General features: G+C 39.6%; 1 protein-coding gene across 8 annotated transcripts in view; it reads right to left on the bottom strand.

Moving 5' to 3' along the window:
* The window catches only part of CHN1 (chimerin 1), a 223,818-nt gene that overhangs the window by 19,457 nt on the left and 189,156 nt on the right, over positions 1-15,205 (bottom strand). For 7 of the 8 annotated variants that reach the window (XR_005838374.1, XR_005838375.1, XR_005838376.1 and 4 more), the window contains one exon: positions 4,152-4,236. Coding sequence is in view for 5 of the 8 variants with exons in the window: in XM_040643705.1 (XP_040499639.1) it covers positions 4,152-4,236 (85 nt within the window). In the remaining 3 variants the exon portion in view is untranslated. Of the gene's footprint in view, positions 1-4,151; positions 4,237-5,170; positions 5,194-15,205 lie in introns of those variants that run through there. The other variant, XM_040643721.1, reaches the window with a different exon arrangement.

Below are 15,205 nucleotides of genomic sequence, written 5' to 3'. Positions count from 1 at the left end.
GCTCTTTCTCTCAAAAAAAAAAAAAAAAAAAATTTTTAAAAAAAAAAAAAAAAAAAAAAGGACAGACATAACTTTTTAGGTAGTCAAAGCAGTAATTAAAATAAATTACTTCCACTCCTTTTCTTCAACCTAAAAGCTAAGTGCTTGTATACTTTAGGCAATGAATACACTTTTATTACTAGGAAAGAACTCCCATTTCCTGTTGCGGGTGTGTGTGTGTGTGTGACAGCAGTGCTAATGACACATTGGAAAAATAGAGTCACTTGAATAAATAACCAATACTAAGTTGATGTGTGATTTACAATTATTGTCTGGCTTAATTCTTAGACTATTCTGGCAAGGCTAAAGTGAAAACAATTCAGCAATGCTGGTGGAATAATGGTCTATTTGATGGGAGGGGTGCTTGGCAATCTCAATGATTACATAACAGTAGATTATTTTAACTTATAAACTTACATTTCATAGAGAAAGGAAAAATGGTTTGGGGAAACTATTTTGTCTGAACGAGGATTCTTTGAACTTTGCTGTTAAAAACTACCTGTTGTGCTCATAAATATTTTAGTAGGAGCTCCACTCCCAAGCTGCAGTTCCATACTCCCCTGCAACATCCTTGTGCTCTTTCCAGAAGGCTAGAGGGAGGGAGACACTGGTAGATGAATAGGACCTTTAATGCCTGCTCCGGAATCTCGGCGGCAGGTGCTGCAAAGGCCGCGTCCTCCCTGACCGGCCCTCAGCCGTCCTCTTGGGCTGCAGCGTGCTTAGCAGCCAGCCTAGAGCTTGTGGGTCGGAAGGGACAGCTTGCCTGTCGTTAGCTGGATTCCGTCCGATTCCGACAGTGACTCTGCCAGCCTGGTGAGGAACACCACCCAACACTTCACATGATGTTTAAAAAAAAAAAAAATAGAGTGGGGAGGGGAGGAGATACAAAACTGACGCTTTTGGCAAACGCTCCCTGAACAATTCCTGACAAGCTCTCTTCTGCCTTGGTGGATTTTGAACAAAGAAACCGGAATAAAGCAGCTGTCTTAGGGTCCAAAGCAGATAAATACATCCCTTTTCTGATAGGCAGTTAGTCTGCCCTTTTCCTTTGGAAGTAATATCTTGAATATTTAGCAGCTAACGTATTAGTTTCCTATTGTTGCTGTAACCAGTTACCACACACTCAGCAACTCACCACATTAGGAGCTTATGTCCTAGGTCTGGGGGTCAGAAGTCCAAAATCAGTTTCCCTAGGTGATATTAAGGTGTTAGCAGGCCTGTGCTCCTTCTGGAGGCTCCAGGGGAGAACGTGTTTCTCTCCTTCCTCTTCCAGCTTCTAGAGGCTGCCTGCATTCCTTAGCTCCCGGCCCCCTTCCTCCCTCTCCAAAGCCAGTGGCATGACATCTTCTCCCTTTTCTGACCTCTGCTTCTGTCCCTTTTTTTCTGACTCTGCCACTTTCTTGTAGGGACCCCCATGACTGTGATTATACTGGGCCCACCCCAACCATCGAAGGTAGTCTCCCCATCTCAAAGCCGTAACTTTAATCACACAGTCCCTTTTGCCATTAAAGGTAACATACAGGTTCCAGGGATAAGGAAGTGGACTTCTTTAGGGAGCCACTGTTCAACCTATCATAGTTCTCTCTCTTTATATTCTTAATACCTGCATTCTGTTTTAAAGTGGATGGCTCAAAGGTCAGGAAGAGCCACTTCAGATCTAAGAATTGGCTGTCACAGAAAACAGAACTAATTCAAATGCCAACCTTCACATTTAAAAAAAGTGGGGTGACTTGTTCTTACACATTAATATGGTTCAAATCACATAGAATATAATGCTTTTACGGACAAGGCATAAAAATAAAAAATCTCCTCAAGGCTTTTCTTTCAATTCCTGGACAATTATGCAACAAGCAGTGGGGACTATTAATGCGGGCAGCTGTGGGAGGGAGCAGACCATTTTCTCTTTCCTTTTCCTTCACATTATTACTATCGTAAAGGTTCCAAAGCATTTCTTTCAAACATGATTTGGGATTGTAGCATATTGTCAAAGGTTAGCCATACACGTACCAATTCTCTAACACGGCGAACTCAGAATTATTATGTAATGTGCTTCATATTTCAAAACTTAAGTGATACACATCATTAACTCCAGTAAGAGAAAAGCTTTTAAGTTAGTGACACTCATAAAGTGTTTAAGAAACTCTTGCAAGGTCTTGGCTGGTCTGGCTGTGTCACAGAGGCAAAACATGCTGATTGAGACAGACATTCCGTAAGCAGGTGATCTGTGCTCTGGAAAGAGCACTCCATTTACCTTTGCAAACCCACAGTGTAGATGGTCTTAACATTACTTTACCAACACTTGAGGTTCCAGTGTCTTCCCCTCCAATTGAAAGGCTTACCCACAGCCATCCGAATCTCTTCCTGACTTGGTAACCGCCAGTTGGAAGGCTGACAAGATTATCCTCATTTATTCTCTGGGCAGAGCCTTGCAAATGGGGTTGTCATCCCTCTAGGACGATGGAGGAGTCAGACTGGATCTGAGCTGAGACTCTTTGATGGATACCTCTGCACGGTTCAGAGTCAACACATGGGGAATTCTCATCCATGTGTGTGACTGGGAGGTCCTTGAATGGATCTGGCTAATGATGTATGCCTGGAACCTTATCACGCCTTAGTGATGCTAGAGGAATAATAACTGAAAGAAGGACTGGAACATTAATGTGCAATGCATATTGTACCTTGCTATTAAAAAAATGCAGATTGGAAGTAAGAAAATCAGACCCTAGAAATTTCTGCACATAATGGGCAACAAAAATATCCCACTAAAAATCATGTCACAGAGTGAGGGGCGCCGGGGTGACTCAGTCAGTTGAGTGTCCAACTCCTAATTTCAGCTCAGGTCATGATCTCAGGGTCATAAGATGCAGCCCTGGGTCAGGCTCTGCACTCGGCAGGCGTGTGCACATGCCACCCCCCCAAATAAATAAATCAATAAAATCTTTTTAAAAAAAGGAAAAAACGTTATGCCGCAGGAGACTTCCGGGGAAGACGGCAGAGTAGGAAGCTCCTGGTACGCTTTCTGCGACGAGCGCTTTGTAATGTGTACAACTGCTGAATCACTGTGTTGTACACGGAAGCTAATATAATGCACGTATGCTAATCAGACCAGAATTAAAAATTTTTAAAAATCATGTTACAAAAGAAATGTGGGTTTTTAGTGATAAACCTGACAGAATTACTACAGTTATTTTGAAATACTTTACTTTTAGTGTACATTTTTAAGTATTAAATATACATTTTAAGTATTAAGCTTCATGCTAAAAGACACGTAAGAATGTATTTTTTAGTTTTACAATTTAAATAGCAGAAAGAAATGTCTCTGACCAAACACTATAATTTAAATGTTTATTTTTAAGCCTATGTCAGAATCTAGGGTAGTGTGAATAAATGGCCAACTCTTGGTGTAGTTGTTTTATACAAATGAATTCCACATGATATGAATAACTTATTTTCATAAAGCACTTCAATAAATCCCAGAGTTGGTTATTTCTTTATGTGTAAATCTTCAAAGTTTCTAAATTTATATCTAAAACTACTATGGTCATATTTTATAAAAAGGATTTGGCACATTCAAATTTCAAAATGTCACGAACAAAATATTACTGACTAAGTGGTTTTTCAGAATTTGGTAACCACCTCTGAAGATAAATTCACAGATATTTAAAGTTTCAATTTGATTTTGCAAAAAATTGTAGTAAGGACAATCCAGCTTAACGAGTTATCTTAAAAATTCAGTTTCCAAGGCAACAATCATAGGTCCCTGTACACTGCTTAAAAAAATCATTTTTATAAATTTAGTTACTGTAACATCAAAGGCAAGAGTTAAATATAACTGCCTCACTTTTATCTCCTTTTATCAGACTTTTGAACAGGCCAACTTCTCTCTTTTTAATGGACTGATACTGGATCCCTAGTCTGCTCCCCACTAAGTACAAGAAGGTTAAGGGCAGATAAGCTGCCAGTTTCCCAAGTGTCTGTGGCTCTAGCCTAGTGCATGTGTGTTAAGAGCAAACCAGGATCCAGCCCATGGTATATGCGTAACAGCAAATCTCCTTATAACTTATTCCTTCTAACTTTGTAACTCAATAAAGCAGAAAGGGAGGAGCTCTTACCTGCACATTTCACTCCCTGAGCAATGAGACCCCACATGAAGTTGGCACAGTACTCACACCAGTGTGGCCCTCTGAATGTATGCACCTGAAAAAGAGTAGTGAGTGACAGAGTGGCCGGAGGGGAAAACACATGGACGAGGAGACTGTTTTCTGTCAAGCACTGAAATACAAACCGTGGTTAGTACCGAAGAGGCGCGGTATGGCTACATTTAGAAAAACCTTGGTTGAGTGGAACCAACAAGCAGTTAAAATTTGTCAGAGCTCAAGTTCCTCTTTGTTTCAGAAATGGTGATGCATCAAACCAATATTCTGCAATTTACTTTGCAAAACAATTTCTACGGTGGTTTTCCAACTGGTCCCCTCCAGCTGTAAGCCTCATCTTTGAGTTCCACAAAGACTGGCATTTTCTGGGTGCTACAGCATGGAGGAGGAGAAAGAGAGACATAGGGTATGTGTGGATCCCATCAGGATTTTGTCAGATGACCTACCTCCTGTGACCACAGATGGTGAGGGTGATACTTAGTGACTGGTCACAACTGAATCATCAAAAAGGGCCAATTTCTGTTTAAAACCATTTAATACTTACTGTGTTAGTTAAGGGAATGACTATATTTTAGAAACTGCAGAAGCTACAGTTAATCAGAAACCCTATTTGAGTATAGTAATTATGCACGAATCATTCCAGCCTCAAAACCGTTTTGTTGCACTTGATTCCTATATCCCTAAGAAAGGAGTCCCCAGAGAAAGGATTCAAATGCTAAGATACCTCTAGACTTTTCTTCATAGGAAAGAGAAGCCACTCTACCTTAATTCAGATGAAAAAGTATTGGTAGAAAAGAGAAGCAAGGAATCCGTACCCCAATATTAAATAAAAGAAAAATCTGGAATATTATCATAACGCTTTGAGATTTCTGAGGAAAAAAAATTCTCAGCAAATATTTGAAAATGCACCCAAGAAATAAAAGAAAAAGGGAGAGGGAACCAGGAAGTCACTGATCTGTATATCAAAGTACATTTACCTGAGAAAATTTCTTATATGTCTGATTTCCTCCTGCAGAAAACAGTGATATGAGAGTGCAAATCACAAGGAGTGATGATTTGGCTCCAACATAAATATCTGCCAAAACAGCTACTGCAAATAATGAAATTCACCAATAAGATTGTCATTTTTGCCACTGTTCTTTTTATGTATCAAGTAGGTAAATGATTTTTAAGATAATCTATAACTTGTTTTTTTCTAACTTAAGATGCTATTGAACACAAGACTTAAAATGAATGTAAGATGCATATATTCTATTTAGAAAAATCTAGCCAAGTAAATATGACAAACCATTGGTTATAAGAGAAATCCCAATTCCAGAGATGTTAAAATGAAAAAAAAAAAAAACCCATTAAGATCAATAAGTAAAGGTATGTCAGAATACTAATACTGGCTAAGTAAGGCTGTCATGGATAACCTGGTGTTGGTCCCTTCCAAGCAGGCATGTGCTGGTGACTCTGGGAACTGCCAAGTGAGCCTGAGCACAAAACGTGTCAATTTTGAAAAGAAGGCCATAATCTCTTCTATGTCTTTTATGGAAAAGCATCAGGAATGCAGACACAGTTGCTTCCGGATTGTTACTGATGCTCGGGGCCTGTAAATTGAAAGCATTTCCTAGGGTTTCTGAAGCATAGCCCAAGATCAACATTCAGATAGTCTGTGATGTCTTTGTGTTTGTCTGTGTTCCTCTGAGTGAATAAAACTGGATAAAGTATGCAGTCTTGCTTTGCTTTGAGGGGAATGATTGCAACAGCACTGACTTGTATAAAAAAAAAAGTTACATAATCATGAAATAGCTATACAAGCAGGACGTTAGCTTTAGGGAAAGTTTTTGGGATACCCACTGGCTTAGATGTTGCTAGATGTCGTTCACTCCAGTATCACTTGACTTGGTGAGGTTAAGAGAAATGGCCTAGAAGCAGAGGAAGTAAGTCCCAGTCTTGTACCTGCCAGTTATCTCACGATGAAGGATCTTAAAGTTACATTTGGGAGAGCAAAGACAGAGTAGATGATGTGAAATAACTTAAAACCAGGCTCGTTGACAAACAGCACTGAGTACTGAGAGGTTACGACAGAACCAAGTCCCTTCCCTGCATTCAAAACAGCAGCAGTGAATGTGGCATCTGGGAAATCTTGGGACGTTTCTTCATATGACATATACTGAAGGAAGGGTGTGAACGGTCCGAGCAGGCTGGCGCTCTGAAGGGTCACGTGTGAGAGCAGAGAGCAATCTCTAGGGAATTGTTATTTATACATTTCCCTCTTGGATGGTTCTTTATAAAGGCCTCCTGAGCCACGTGGGGTGGTGGTGGTGGTTTTCTCTTTCGTTTAAACCACCTGGAAGGTAGCTTATACAGCTCGCCAGGGAACAGTTCTAGAAAGGGGACTAAAGCACCAGAAGCTTATTAAACGTCTACGTGTATAACAACTGGATTCCCTTCTGAATCTTTATAACTCATGTTTCTTAAATTTTGTTTTGTGACCTCTATGGCTCCATGACAATGGACTCTGTAATAATGGCATACTGTAGCCTTTTTGTCTTTTTTATTCTAGAGGTCATCAAAACAGAGACTTCATTCAGTAGTTATTTTTATTCATTCATGAACATTTTAAAGTAATGACATACAGAAAGAGAAAAAGGCTCGAGGAATTAACTGTAGATTTTCCCCATTAAATACAGTGTGAAAATGCTCCACAGAAAGTGCCCACAAAGTACCTGGGGAGCTGGGGGAGGGGCACTGTGCAGGCTTAAGATGGGTCAGCTGGGTGACCTGTGGGGCAGCACTGGAGGGTGCGTGTTGGAGGGGGTGCGTCAGGAAAGGCCGTTCCAAGGAAATTGAAGGTACATGGATGTTTAGGGAATCCTAAGGAAGTTCAGCATGGGTAGAGGCGGGGATGACCACATGGCAAGAAGCAAGAGACAGACAGGGCCTCTTCTCCATGCCTACAGATTCATACTTTGCCCAGTGAGCAATGCAGGGCCACTGAAGATTTTTAAGGTGAGTGACAGGCAGGCAGGCGAGGCTGGCGGAAGACAAATTAGGTAGGAGGCTACGTGTGGCAGGAGTCCGGGTGACAGACGGTGTGGGCTGAACTCAGGCAGCGGTGATGGAGGGAAGGGGTAAAGGAGGCACGTAGGAGGCAGAATCAACAGGCCTTGGTAACCAACTGAATCAGAGGCACAGGAGAGGGGAAGAGGGCATGAACGGGGAAAAAAAGCAGAATAGGTTTGGAAGTGAGGAGGGAGGGGAATGGGAGATTGAAGACTTCTGGGAAAGAGGGGGTAACTCACGGAGTAAAGTTTCTGACGGTGGCAAATGGAGATAGGGCAGAGGGCTTGGCTTTGAATGAGAGAGTTATTTTCCCCATTCCCTGAGTTGGGCAAAGGGAAGGAGGGGAGCGAATGGCTGGGCAGGAGTCACGGGGCTACAGTCTCTGCATTATGATGGAAGTTCAGTTACTAAGCAAACGAGGAGTTTGCAGAAAGGGGGAGTAGGAACTGGAACTGGCCAGAAATTCAGAGAAGGGCTGCTGGACTTGAAAGCAAGTTTCTTTTCTGGATGACACTAAGTCATACAATAAGTGTCAAGCACATTAAAGAAAAAGTAACAAATGCTTTTTAAAGTGCTTTATCTAAATATTTTATTTATGCAGTTTTACATAATCAGTGACGTTTATATCATGTATTTTACCCATTCAGAAAAAGAGATCTTTAAAAATTAACTGCACAAATCATGCAGCTTCAAGCAGGACAACTGGAGGGCTGTTCCTTCCAGCACAGTGGAAACGGGGTGCTATTCCTGCACACAGGGCTCCAGGGCACGGGCACCGGCAGACCATTTCGTTTAAGAGAGATGGTTGTATTGATTACCTGTCTTAAAAATGATTAAATCAGAATGTAATGGGCATTCAAAATATAATAATTAAAAGGTCAAAAGTTGCACCGTGGGGATTTTTTCTGCTTAGGAGGACGCTAAGGAAGAATGGGGTGGAACCTGGGAGAAAGGAGGCTTAGAGCAGTTCTCAAGGGGTCCAGGGTCGGGCCCGAAGCCCTGCATTGAAACAGATGGCAGCCCTCGCCTGGAATGCCCTATGACATAGTAGATACCTTTTTAGGGGTCAGGAGCTGGTCAGCATTTGGGGTTCAGAATTACTGATGTCTTCACGACAGAAACAAGTAGCGGACAGTCATTAAGTGACATTTTCCTTAGGATTTTGATTCTAAATGGCTCCAAAGTTTGTGTTTCAGTTTTCCTGTTTCTTCTTATTCTCCAAGGCTGTCACGTCAGCTCTTTTCCTTCCTTATCCCCTTGTCCCTCTCCCCACTCACTGATTCTTCGATGCAGATGAGGTCATCTCAGAGAACTCTGCTAGCACTGGATGTATATCAAGAACATATGTCAGCTATATTCTTTTTGAAGGCCTTTTAAAAGAAAACACAAACTTCCGGCTTCTTGTCTGTGTTTCTTATAGTTGAGGCTGACAGACAGTGGGGACAGTGGTCTTAAGATGAATGAGGTGTTAAGTAGTGTCTTATTTTATTCTGTGACATCTACTAATCTTTAGTTAGTGTTCTTCCAATCTGTTTCTGCTCTTTACTATGTGACCTTAATGACATACACTGGCTTTATAAGGTGGGAAACTGACCAGCATTATTTCTTCCTTAGAGTTATTTGAACAAATCACTTGATCAATTTTCAAAAAAAAAAAAAAAATCCCATTGGGGAGGGTGTTTTGATAGGGTAATCCTAGAGAGCAAGCAGCTTCGGTGTGTAACTTTATCAGGGAGGTCAAGGATGGTCCTGAGAAAAGCAACCTTGTAAATTGGCCACAGATTATTTTCTAGGCCACCTCCAAACCTCTGGTCCATCTTGACAAATGAAAGTGACAGAATTATACCTTCATGAACAAAGGGCATTGCAACTAGTTTGAAGGTCCTTTTCTACAACTGGAAAGAAGACAACTTTATTACCATGACATTTCAGATTGCTTTTCACCATGAACAACTCCCTTCATGTTAACATCACCGACATCACTTAGAAACAGATATGAAAGACTGAGCTAATTAATGGATCCCAAAAGTCTATCACACAGAAGGCGCTAGTCAGAACCAGGCTGAGGACACACAGGGAGGGGAGTGACTGGGCTACTGAGGGGACCCCGTGGCACAGGCTGAGGATAGGTGTCTCCTAAGCACTGATCTGGGTAAACACTGAAGCTCTTCGCCACTGGGCCTACTATTATATTGCCCCAAACCCTGGCTTCTGTAAGAAAACCAGAACATCTTCTCATGTTTCTGACATTCGCATCTCCAGTTTGAATGTCAGTAATAAAAGGAGAGGAGAAGAAATCAATGCGATGGGAAGAGAAAAAAAAATTTCAGCCTATCTTCATTATCCCTTCCAAGCCATAACATTCCCTCTAGAAATAAGCATGAATGCAAACGGCAAAGGAGCATACCTGCAAAGACTGCTGCAAATGTGACCTAGGTTGGAGGTGATAACAATGTTCAGGGAGGGGCGCCTGGGTGGCTCAGTCGGTTAAGCATTTACCTCTTGATCTCAGCTCAGGTCTTGACCTCAGGGTTGTGAGTTCAAGCCCCATGCTGGGGTCCATGCCCAGCATGGAGCCTACTTTAAAAAAAAAAAAACAAACTTGGGAAAATGAAATTTTGCTTTGGGGGAAGAGGACTGACATTTGGGAGGCTCTGGTGAGTCAGCTCTGCAGCCTGGTACCGGGTGATGAAGGGAGAGAACAGATGATCAAAATCACAATGAAAAGCAATGTAGGTAGATAGGCAGCTGGGCAGGAAAGGCTTTTTCTCCTCCCCTCCCCCCCATTTTTATCTTTCAGGCAACCAGGATGTACTCTTTTATGTAACCAATTTTAGTCTCACCAAAATGGCTTAATTTCGATCCAAAGTATTTGAAATTTAGAATTTTGGTCCTGATTTTGCCATCACAGTGAAAGTATTTTGGTTTATACTATTAAGTCATGAGCAGAGAATGCAGAATGTTGGCTATGATCATTAGCAACAAATACAAAAACTGTGTAGGGGTTCCTGCAAAAAGCAGCAGGGAGCAGGTACTCAAAACAGTATCTTTAGTATCAAGGCAATACCTTCTCGTCTTATTATCTAGTTAAATCTAGTCAAAATGAGTAGTGGCTTCAAAATTCTTGAGGAAAGATCTCTAACGAACAGGTTTGGGTGCGGTTAAGCTCCCAGCACCGACATCATGCTAGCCGTGCCTACTCTTCTTGTCCGGATGGAAAGGATGTGTAATGTAGTGCCCACAGCAGGAAAGGTGGAAGGAGTGCACCAAACACTTATGGAAACAGTGCCTGGAACTGAACGAGGGGCATACCCCTCGGCCCCATGCAGTGCCCCCAGCAGGCGGAATGGGGGCATTGCATGGAGGCCCAGGATCACGGTGAAGGGGCCCAGGTGCGAACAGCCTCTCCAACTCGCTGCTGTAGAGGAGGACTGTACAGGGGAAAGCTCGCAGGGGCCCTGTGAGGCATACACTCGACCTCACAATAGTTAACACAGTCAGAAGTACCATTTTGGAGAGGATGACAAATGACAGAAAATCAGTGACCTAGGGTTTTAAGAATGAAAAAACCGTTCAAAATTGAGGGAGATGCCATAAAAGTCTGCGAGACATACATGGGCCAGACCATTAATAAAGGATGTCCCCTTGAATATGAAAAATAACACTAGGGAAACGCTGGTATAATACTGTCAGACTATAATACTAGTCTTAATTAGTAGGGCAATTATTAGGGAAATATAATAAGGTAGTTCTTCCACCTATAAATATTATAAAAATGGTTTTTATTGATTGGTATATAAAATGACACCTTAAGTGAACACGTACAGACAAATACGGGATTCTTACCAACGCCACTCATACAGTCCATTTGCCCCAATTCTATGCAGGCCTTATTCAGAGAGTTTACATTTCTTTATGGCTTGCTTTGTGATCCACCTTCCCCCACCCTCCACCTCCCAAATGAACACTGCATATCAGTGAGGGAGAGATACCTCTAAAACTACAGCTGAGTTAACTGTGGTGCAGACCAAGTGAACTGACTTAGAATCACACACAACCGTCCTCATGCTGGAACACAAACGCAGCTTCTTGTGTCTGGGTTCTGTTCTCAGCTGCCGGAGTAGCTCCTGCCACAGAGCCAACAATTTGAAACCTAGGAATCAGGCAGTAGTTTTGGAACTTTGAAATATCAAAGTTTTCCAGGGATTCCATTTATTTATTTACTTTTATTATGTTACAAAGTACAGACTGTATAATAAATAGATGTGAAAAAATAAATACAACCAGTAATTTAAAAATACTTTGTTTCAAAATATGAGTGTTTAAAGTATTAGAAAACCCATGACTTCAATGTTTAGACTTTAAGTTTCAGAAGCAAATTTCTTTTTCTTTTTTTTCCCCACAGGGGCTTTAAGGAGAACTTTACCTCTAAACTGAATCATGGTTAAAGTTTAAAACTGTCAAATGCCATAACCTAAAACACTTCATTTTGAAAGTTTAGTTTTATTACTTGGATTAGTAAGTTTGCATTTCAAGTATCAGTAGTAAAAAATCAACACAATGAATCACTACTTCAAAATATCCATCTCTTAAAGTTGTATTATGAAGATATGGTAGGAAAAGGAATGAATCATACTTGGTTGTACAATAAAGCTGCACTGTACCATCCATCGCTGACAGATAATCTCTGTAGCACATTGTGGACATTGGTAAACCGAACGAAGAGACAACCCTCAGACCAATCCGCATTACCTCATAGTCCACAATTCTGTACTAATATATAGTTCCACATAACCAGGTGTCAGTTCCTCTTCGGCTTAGCTGTAAGAATGTCATCTGAAGTTTACTGTTAACATACATTATGAATGGAAGTATTTCTATGATATACCAAGAAAAAGGTTAGAATAAAATGCACAAGAAATTATTAAACTATGTAGTTAAAACTCTTTTTAAAGCTCTAGTGAAAGAGATTCAAATTTTCTCTAGTTTCTTCTATTTCATTGATTGCTGCTCTTATCTTTAATATTTCTTTCTTTCTTGATTTAATTACATCTTTTTCTAGTTTTAGGTGGAAGCTTAACTCACTGATTTAAGATTCTCTTGCTTTCCTAAAATAAGCATTTCGTGGTAAAGATTTCACCATAAGCACTACTTCGGCTATATTCCACAAATTTTGATACGTTGTATTTTTTATTCAGTTCAAAATATTTTCTAATGTCTCTTGTGATTTCTTCTTTAATCCATGAGTTATTTAGCAGTAAGTTGTAAATTTTTCAGGTATGTGTTATTTTGAATTTAATTCTGTTGTGGTACAAGGATATGCTTTGTATGATTTCAATCCATTTACATTTATTGACACGTTTTCTGGGCCAGAATACTGCCTATCTTGGTGAATGTTCCATGTTCACTTGAATAGTATATGCCCTCTGTTGCTGAGTAGAATACTTCTATAAATATTAGGCCAAACTGGCTGACACTATTGTTCAAGTCTTCCATCTCATTGTTAATGTTCTGTTTGTCTGTTCTGTCATGGAGATTTCCACACGTGTTTCTCAATCTACAATTGCAGATTTGCCTATCTCACTTTTTAGTTTTTGCTTTATGTATTTTGAACCTCTGTTATTAGATGAATATAAATTTTAAATTATGCTCTCCTGATGAATTTTACCTTCTTCACTCCCATTAATACTCCTTGTTCTGAAAACCACTATATTTAATGTGTGTGTGTGTGTGTGTGTGTGTGTGTAGCCACTCTAATTTTCTTTGAATTATTCTCTCCATTGTATATCTTTTTCTTTTGACTTCTCTGGGTCTTTATATTTAAAGTGGGTTTCTGTGGATAGCATATAGTTGAATCTTGCTTTTTTATCCAATCTGACAACCTCTGCCTTTTAGTGGAGTTTGGGGGCCATTTCCATTTAAGGTAACTATCAATACGACTGGGTTTAAAATCTGCCATCTTGGTTTTGTTTTCTATATACTTTGTTTGCTCTTCTGTTCCTTTTTCTCTCTTCCATAGTTTTGAAAAAATTGAATATTTTTATGGATCCCTTTTGTCTCTCCTATTAGTTTATAACTATTTTATATTTTTAGAGTTTGCTCTAAGGTCTACAATACATCTTTAACTCCTCAGTCTGTCTTCAAACAGTATCATACCACTTCACGTATAGTGTAAGAATCTTAACGACTGTGCTTCCTTCACCCTGTACGTTCTGCTGCTGTTGTCATATACTTGTATAAACTATGTAATATTACTAGTTTTTGCTTTAGTCAATTATCTTAAGTATTCACTAAAATGAAAGAAAAAACATCTTTTACACTTATCCACATTTTTACCTCTTTTGGCATTCTTTATTTTTTTGTATGGCTCTAAATTTCCATCTGGTATTATTTTCCTTTGTCTGAAGAACATCCTTTAACATTCTTGTAGTATAGGTCTCCTGGTGATGAATTCACTCAGCTTTTCTTTGTTTAAAATTTATTTTTGTTTTCATTTTTGAAAGACATTTTTGCTCGATATAGAATTCTAGGTTGATTTTTTTTTTAAGTTGTTGAGTACTTTGAAGATGTCACTCTGTTGTTCTGCATAGTTTCTGATGAGAATTCTGTTGTATTTTTCATCTCTATGTAAAATGTATTCTCTTCCCCTCCCCCCTGCCTTGTAAAAAAACTTTCTAAAATATGTAAGCATACTAGTGACAAAAATAATTTGTTTCTTCCTTTGACATATTTTCCTTATACTGAAATAACCTTTATAGATGTCAATAAAGAGTAGTGTAAAAATCAATTCTCTTCTTTAAAAAAAAAGTACCCTGTATTTCTGTGTATGAGTGCGCACACTTAAGATCCTATAAAGCCATAAAATTACAAACACATTCCAAAGCTGGAATATGAAAATAAAATTCAAGAGAAACTGAATACATGTTTAATTTCTAGATTCTAGAGATGTTTCTCTACACATTTTGATGTCATATGTGAGGGATGAACCAGGCCGAGGTAAAGTACCACTTAAGGAATAAAATTTTTCTTTCCCATAACCTGGTTTTCTCCTCCCTGGATGCTCTGATGATTTTCTCTTTAGTACTGGTTTTTAGCAATTTGATTATGATATGCCATGGTGTTGTTTTCTTCATACTTTTTTTTTTTTCCATTTGTAGTTCACTGTACTTCTTGGATCTGTAGGTTTTCATCAAAATTACAAATTTTTTGATCATTAGCTCTTCAAATAATTGTACTGTTTCCTGGCCCTTCACCATTGCTCCTTCTAACTCCAATTACACTTTTAAGTTAGGTTGCTTGTTACTGTCCCCCATTGGTCACCGATGCTGTGTCCTTTTGGGTTTGTTTGTTTGTTTAATCTGTCCTTCATTTTGGATGTTTTCTATCATTGTGTCTTCTGGTGTACTACTCTTTTCTTCTTTGATGCCTAATATGCCATTAATATTATCCAATGTATTTTTCATTACTTTTTAAGATTTTAAAAATTTTATCTTTAAGTAATCTCTACACCCACTGTGGGGCTCAAACTCACAACCCTGAGATCAAGAGTCACATGCTCCACTGACTGAGCCAGCCAGGTGCCTCCATTTCAGATATATTTTCAATCTCTAGAGATTCCACTTGGATTCTTTCAAATAGTTTCAACTTCTTTCCTCACTGCAGCTTTTAGTCTATTGCTAATTTAGTCATGCTACTAAGATGATATCCTTTTAAGGACTTAAACAATGCCTCATATATTATCACATTTTTCTACTCCTACTGGAGTGCAAAACTATTCTCAACCCTGAGTGAATTTCAGTAATTGTTCAGTCTATTGCTTTTTGGTGTGTGTTTGGTTTTTTAAATAGGCTCCTTTCATGCATATGTAGGTAAGTACTTGCTAAGAGTCCGGAAGACCTTTATGCAGACCCCCAGAGTCCGTGTACAGCTCTGTCCCCCCAGGGACACTGCCCACAAATTTT

This window comes from Ursus maritimus, unplaced genomic scaffold (assembly GCF_017311325.1).
Source record: "Ursus maritimus isolate PB19 unplaced genomic scaffold, ASM1731132v1 scaffold_1, whole genome shotgun sequence".
NCBI classification, from domain to species: Eukaryota; Metazoa; Chordata; class Mammalia; order Carnivora; family Ursidae; genus Ursus; species Ursus maritimus.
This window is presented reverse-complemented; position numbering and strand designations above follow the sequence as displayed.